This window comes from Octodon degus, unplaced genomic scaffold (genome assembly GCF_000260255.1).
Source record: "Octodon degus isolate 3935 unplaced genomic scaffold, OctDeg1.0 scaffold00163, whole genome shotgun sequence".
In the NCBI taxonomy this organism is placed as follows: domain Eukaryota; kingdom Metazoa; phylum Chordata; class Mammalia; order Rodentia; family Octodontidae; genus Octodon; species Octodon degus.
This window is the reverse complement of record NW_004524739.1, coordinates 2,077,730-2,085,298: the sequence shown is the minus strand read 5'-3', so window position 1 is coordinate 2,085,298 and position 7,569 is coordinate 2,077,730. Positions and strand designations below refer to the sequence as shown.

General features: G+C 44.1%; 1 protein-coding gene across 1 annotated transcript in view; it reads left to right on the top strand.

Moving 5' to 3' along the window:
• Ptafr (platelet activating factor receptor) overlaps positions 1–7,029 on the top strand; it is a 28,259-nt gene extending 21,230 nt beyond the window's left edge. The window contains exon 2 of the mRNA XM_023703098.1: positions 4,120–7,029. Coding sequence (XP_023558866.1) covers positions 4,166–5,194 — 1,029 coding nt within the window. The 5' untranslated portion in view covers positions 4,120–4,165 and the 3' untranslated portion in view covers positions 5,195–7,029. The remainder of the gene's footprint in view (positions 1–4,119) is intronic.
• Positions 7,030–7,569: the final 540 nt, after the last annotated feature.

The following is a 7,569-nucleotide window of genomic DNA, read 5'->3' as shown; positions in this document are numbered from 1 at the left end:
TGGCATGTGGTGCTGGGGGATTGAACCGCGGTCCCTGTGCTTTGCTAAGCTTGTTCTAAGTAGGTGCTTTAGACCACTGAGCCATCTCACCAGCTCTATATGCTCCTTTATAATAAAATCTTTTCACTTAAAAATAAATAGATGGAAGGCAGAGCCATAGTAGAGGCAGAGACAAAAGAATCAGTAATATTCCTTTTGATTTTTAAAAAATGTTGCATTAAGGTATTATTTATCTGAATTGCTGAACATCTGATGCCTCCTTAAACTTTGCCCCCATGGGTGCCTCCCTGCCTCACCCTGGCCCTGCCCTGGCCCTGGCCCTGGGGAAAAGAACTTTCAACAGGCCAGGACAAGCATGGTGAGGCAGCAGGGCCCAGATATCCTGGGTTGGGCTGGATGGTGGGAGATTTTCTGGAGAAGAATGTCCTCACCTGAGGACACTGGCTGTGTCACTGGTGAGTCGGGACATGATTTCCCTGAAATCATGATTTCCCTGAAGAACCAAACTGAGCACGTTGCCCTGGCCACCTATGGCTGCCCGTGCCTCACACCTTGCAGAAAGGGCCTGGTGAAAAGCGCCTTGGTGCCCCAGGCATGGGAGGGTGACATAGGCTTATCGAGACTGGTGAGACTGGTCCCAATAAGTCGCCATTCTGTGAGGGCCCAGCCTGAGGAAGAAACAAGGCAGTCCCAGAGGAGTGGACGCCTTAGGCTCAAATCAAAGGAAGACTGAGACAGTGGAGCAGTGATAAGCAAATTCTTTGCTTCCAGGCACTTTTTCTACCCTTGAAAATTATTGAGGGCTGAGAGAGCTTGTGACTATGTGTTATATCTACCAGTGTCTATGGTGTTAAGAGTTAAAAGTAGCTTGGCATGTTGGTACACACCTGTAGTCCCAGCAACTGGGGAGGCTAAGGCAGGAAGATTATAAATTTGAGACCAGTTTGGACAATTTAACAAAATCCTGTCTCAAAATAAAAAAATAAGCCAGGCTATAAAATCAGCCCTCAGGGCTGGGAAGATAGCTCAGTAGAATAAGTGCTTGCCTGGCAAGCGCAGGGTCCTGAGTTCAATCCCCGGTACTACCAAAACAAATCAAAAATAAAAAAAATAAAATCGGCACTCAGTAGGTTGAAGCGGGAAGATTAGGGGCCGGGGAGATGGCTCAGTAGAATCAGTGCTTGCCTGGCAAGTACAATGGCCTGAGTTCAATTCCCGGTTCTGCAAAAAAAAAGAAAGAAAGAAAGAATGAAGCAGGAAGATTGCTATAAATTCAGGGCCAGCCTGAACTACATAGTGAAACCTTGTCTAATAATAATAACAATAAAAAGTGCTGGCTGTGTTGTTCAGTTATAGAGCACCTTGGGGTTCAATGGTTAGTACTACAAAAACAAACAGCTCAAACCCCCCAAAAAAACTAGGGTTGGGGATATAAGCTAAATGGTAGAGTGCTTATCTACTCTGGCTTCTGTTCCTAACCTTGAAAAAAAATTAACAACTGACATTCTAAAATAACTTCATTTTTAAATAAACAAATCTAATAATAAGATCTTTTCATCTTAATGTAAATAACATTTTTTAGGGAAAAGTGAGATTTTCTAAAACAGACAATTTAGGGAAAAGTGACATTGTTTATAAACTTCTTTAATTAAGCTTGATAGAAGACAGCTGGGTTCTCATAACTATTCTGTATTCAATATGTTGTGATATGTTTGGGTTTTTTAAAAATTTGTTTTGTTTTTGTTTTTTGAGATAGGGTCTCATTATGTAGTTCGTGTTAGGCTGAAACTCACTATGCAGCCTAGGCTGGCCTCGAACTCATGGTGATCCTCCTGTGTCAGTCTACCAATTGTAGGTGTGCGCGAACACACTATTTCCTTTTCTGTCCCCTCCCCTTCCCTCCCCTTTGTTTCTTCTTCTTGTTCTGGGTACTGGAAATTGAACGCAGAACCTTTGCATTGAGCTACATTCTTTGCCCTTTTTCATTTTTCACTTTGAGCCAGGGTCTCACTAAGTCACTAAGTTGCTCATGTTGGGCTTGAATTTATGTCTCTTGCCCAGCCTCCTAGCATGTTGGGGTTACAGGTGTGCAGCACCACACCTGATACTTTAAAGCTGTTGATCAGTATTGGCAAGTCATTTTGTAGAATGTCTCACAATTTGGATTAGATGGGCTGGGTTTTTTTGCTAGCGGTGCTGTGTATCAAACCCAGGTTGTGTGAATGTGGCAGGCAAGTGCTCTACCACTTAGCTACGCCCCAAAACCTGAAGGATGTTTTTAACAATTAAATTCAGATTATGCTTTTTGGGCCAAATACTCAAGTGATGTTGTAATCTTTTCAGTATATTATGTCAGAGTACATGATGATAGGTCTTATGTATGAGATGTCATTCTAATCATTTTATTAAAATTTTGTCTGAGTTTCTCACTTAATACTTTTCTTTTAAATTATTTAAATATTTGATTTAAATATTTAAATTAGCTAGGTACAATGGTACATGTAGCTCATGGAGAGGCTGAGGGAAAACTGTCACAAGTCTGAGGCCAGAATGAGCCACTCAGTCACACTCTGTTCAAAAATAAAATAAAAATAAAGAACTGGGATGTAGCTCAGTGATAGAGTTCTTGCCTACCATATATAAGGTTCAAAGTTCAATCCCAGTACAACAATAAGGAAAGAAAGAGAGAAAGAGAGAAAGAAAGAGAGAGAGAGAGAGAGAGAGAGAAAGAAAGAAAGAAAGAAAGAAAGAAAGAAAGAAAGAAAGAAAGAAGAAAGGAAAAAATAAAACTTAGCTAGGTATGGTGGTGCATGCCTATATTCCCAACACTTGGAAGGATGAGGCAGGAGAATCATCATAAATTTGAGACCCCCCTGCCTACTTAGTGAATTCAAGATCAGCCTCAATTACATAGTGAGACTTTGTTTAAAAATAAAACAAATAGGGCTGGCTGGATAGATCCTATCAAAAACTTGGTTGATTTCATGCCAGAAGAATTAAAGATAGCATTTTCTTTTTTCTTTTTTTTCAGTACTGGGAATTGAACTCAGGACCTTGCATTTGCCAGGCAAGCACTTATTCTACTGAGCTATCTTCCTGGACCAAAGATAGCATTTTCTGGTTGGTCTCAGGTTGCAGGTACTCTGTGTCCTGGAGCTGTGTCCTGGAGTTAGGTGATTGACAGGTCATGCTCACTTGCCCAGCCAGCTAGCCATGCCCTAATCTCTGCCTCACTGCTATAACAAAAAGTTTGAATCTGGGAAATTTATAAAGAACAGAAATCTGTCTCACTGTTCTAGAAGTTCAAAGTCAGGGCTTGGTGTTAGGTTAAGGCCTTGTATCTGCTTCCAATTTCCTGGTACTCTCTGTCCTTACATAGGAGAAAAGTTAGAAAAGCAAAAGATCAAAAGAAAATGTACCCTTTAACCCTGAGCTCTTTTATATGGATACTGAATATATGTATGAGGATTTCACCTTCCTCACTTACCAAAGATCATATCTGTGAACACTGTTGCACTTGGGATTAAGTTTCAGTATGAATTTTTTTTTTTTTTAGGGGGGACTCTGTCATTCAAACTATCTTGGAATTGGTAAAGTGGGATAGTTGCTTCTTGGATTATTATTAATCAGAATATTTTTTTTTTACTGAGAAATAAATATGAATGAGACAGTTTCATAGCTGATTAATAGGATAGTTTTGATAGTCAATACACTGTACATTGTTATCTTCTTAGTGGTTATCCATAGTACAAGAAGCAGACAGGATATTATGTCCAAACATTGTTGGTGTACCTCTTTCTTCTCATTCAGTTAAGCAAAAATAGCTGTAAATTTATCCTATTTTGTATATATAAATACAAAATAAATGATCTTTCCTTTGTATCCTTTTTTTTGTCCTGTCAGAGGTGAATATTCTATTGGCATATAAATACTATAGGTGTTTGAATTCAACTAAACAATCTAACACTGTCTAGCAGTCTCTAATATTAGTGGGTTATCCTCAGAAGTTATTGACTTGAGCCTTTTACAGCTCATCGTATTAATATGGATTTACTTTATATACCTTGTTTTTATACTTTTCTGCTGGATGTTAACCAGAATCTTTGCATGGTCTTCCAGACACTGCCAGGACCCTATGAGCAGCTGACTTTTAGAGCCCGGAGCCATGGAGTTAAATAGCTCTTCCCGTGTGGATTCTGAGTTTCGATACACCCTCTTCCCAGTTGTTTATAGTATTATCTTTGTGCTGGGGATCATCACAAATGGCTATGTGCTGTGGGTCTTTGTCCACCTGTACCCTTCCAAGAAACTAAATGAGATAAAGATCTTCATGGTGAACCTCACTGTGGCTGACCTTCTTTTCCTAATCACCTTGCCACTGTGGATCATCTACTACTACAACCAGGGCAACTGGATTCTACCCAAATTCCTTTGTAACCTGGCTGGCTGCCTCTTCTTCATTAACACCTACTGCTCTGTGGCCTTCCTGGGAGTGATCACCTATAACCGCTTCCAGGCAGTAAGATATCCCATCAAGACCGCTCAGGCCACCACCCGTAAGCGTGGCATCACTTTGTCCTTGGTCATCTGGGTAGCCATTGTGGCTGCCGCATCGTACTTCCTTGTCATGGACTCCACCAACATAGTGCCTGATAAGGCAGGCTCGGGCAACATCACGCGCTGCTTTGAGCATTATGAAGAGGGCAGCAAGCCTGTCCTCATCATCCATATCTGCATTGTGCTCGGCTTCTTCCTCGTCTTCCTCCTCATCCTCTTCTGCAACCTGGTCATCATCCGTACACTGCTCATGCAGCCGGTGCACCAGCAGCACAATGCTGAGGTCAAGCGCCGGGCTCTGTGGATGGTCTGCACGGTTCTGGCGGTGTTCATCATCTGCTTTGTGCCCCACCACATGGTCCAGCTGCCCTGGACCCTGGCTGAGTTGAGGATGGGGCTGAGAAGCAATCACCAGGCTATTAATGACGCACATCAGGTCACCCTCTGCCTGCTTAGCACCAACTGTGTCTTAGATCCTGTCATTTACTGTTTCCTCACCAAGAAGTTCCGCAAGCACCTCAGCGAAAAGCTTCATGTCATGCGCAGCAGCCGGAAATGCTCCCGAGCCACCACTGACACAGGGACAGATGTGGCCATGCCAATCAACCACATTGCTGTTAATTCCATCAAAAATTAGTCCTGCTGGCTGGGGTCAGGCCTGAAGTCTTCTCTTTCATGGGCATCTTGGACAAGCTTGGAGGAAGAAGAGCTGTCTGCCTCAGTCACCTCCTCCTTGGGCACTGGTGGCTCATGAAGTATAAAGGCTACCTCATGCAGGCAGGGAAGCTGGCAGTGTTGGACTCCTGGGAAATCCAGAACTTGAATGAGCACCTTCCTCCACATAGGAACACATCGTGACCTCACCCTGGGCCCCTGGGTCTGATGGGACTAGGAGGAGTAGGATAGTCAGGGGGCAGACTCTGATCATCCAACTGGGTAGCAGGCTGAAGCCTTGGGCAATGACGCCCGAGGGCTAACAGCAGGGTGGGAAAGCACTAAAGGCTGTGGAAGTGGCCTGGTAGAATCTTCTGATTCAGCCAGCAAACCTGTCCCAAGTGACAACTACAGAAGAGAAAACAGGACCAGAGCAAAAGCTAGGATGGGGTTTGTTTCCTATACAGGACTTGCCTCAGGCCTGGTCAGCCCTGAGGGGCTGGAAGAGAGACAGCCTCTCCTTCATTCTTTGCTTCAATAACAGACCTTGAGTAAAGACCTTCTGTGGGGCAGAAAGTCCCCTAAGAGCAAAATTTGAGAGCATTCTGGCTAGTGCAACTCAAAGTCCAGAAGCTTCCGTGCAAGCAGCACTTGGGTAAGGAAGAGCCTGAGGTCTCTGGGTGGGAGAAGTCGCTTTCTGGGAGGCCTCTCCTAGCCTAACTTCCAGGAGGTGGACGGGACAGTTACAGCTGCACAAGCTGGAGGGTGTCAGCTTCTCTTGAACATCTCTAGATACCTGCTTGCCATTCTTGGCAAGCATTCAAATAAAGTGTGCTCTCCTTCCCTACTTGCAGTGTGAGACTGAGATGTGGGACTTGGAGGAGCTTTTCCCTGGTGTCCAGTGTTCATCTGAGAGCTCTTCCTTCTAGCCAGTGTCCCATAAACTTGGGACTCTTATTTCCTGCCTGTCAGGCAAGCACTGGATAGCTGATTTTGATACATATCTCCCCAAGGGCTAGCAACCTGCTGGGGTCTGTGAGGGTTAGCTGTGAGCTAACCCTAGCTGATGGTGACCAGAACAGGTGGCCAGAGCAGCACACTCAAACTTTGGTGTCACACAGACCCAAGTTAAGTCTTGGCTTTGTCACTTATTGCCAAGTGACTGGGGACTGAATTTTCTACCTCTTAGTGTGAGGTAAAACCTACCTCATTGGGGTGTTCTGAGCAGCAAATGCCGAGAAAGACACCTCTTGGTCAGGGCGACTGCTCCTCCTGGGCCCTCCCCTCTTCTGAGGACTTGGACCCTTCAGGCCTCCAGAGGAAGCTGAAAGAGTAAGAGGTGGCCATCTGGATTCAGGGATGCTGCTTCAGGCTTTGCAGGCCACTTAGCTGAGGACCTATGAACTGTGGAGCTGTGAGCGTGTGTGTGTGTGTGTGTGTGTGTGTGTGCACACGCATGCACGTGTGCGTGTTCACACACAGGCACTACATCTGTACATTTGTGACGGAGTCAGTGGTTCTGCTCACAGAGAAAATTTTCAGAGCAAAGCAGAAGGCTGCAAGAACAACAGGAGCATAGAGGGAAAAGGGGACAGATCCTGCAGGGGTCTGCTGGGTGACCATCCTCTGCACACCTTCCATTGTCCCTGGACACCTTCCCTTATCCTGTTTAAGCTGCTTTGAATGAGTGTCTGTTATGACCAGAAATGCAGTCCCCAAAGCACATGTCTGTGTCCTAGGAATGCCCATTATTTCTTGAACATCAGTCCTTTGCTTGCAAGCTCTGTGATGTCCATGTATCAGCTCTATGTTTACATAATAAATATTTTTTTTTTTTAATTCCGTTCGTTTTTTAAACTTGTATTTATTGAACAAGAATTTAAACTTGTCGATAAAACAAAAAGGGCCACCTGCCACAAACAGCAGACAAACATAAAAATGAAAATAAAACTACTAAAACTGCTCTGTGTTCTGTCTGAAGTTAGACCACGTGCCCCGGTGACTTGCATAGCGCCCCCTCAGGAAAGCCTGCAGTCAAGGGCGTACAGTGTGGAGTCTGCATTCAGTAAGTGCTCAATAAAGACCAACTGACAGGGCTGGGGATATAGCTCAGCAGCACAGCACCTGCTGGGCAAGCGTGAGGTCACAAGTTCGAGTAACTGATAATTCTTTTTATTTTCAATCAGATATTACTGGTACACTTTAGATACACACAATGATCCCATTCATCAGAGAATTTGTATAAGATATAACTTGTTTCTTTTCTCCCCCCATTCTTGTATCCTCCCTTCAACCATGACTGACAATTCTGAGTCATCAACTTGTGATCACTCCCTTGCTTTTCCTAGGATGTTGTCC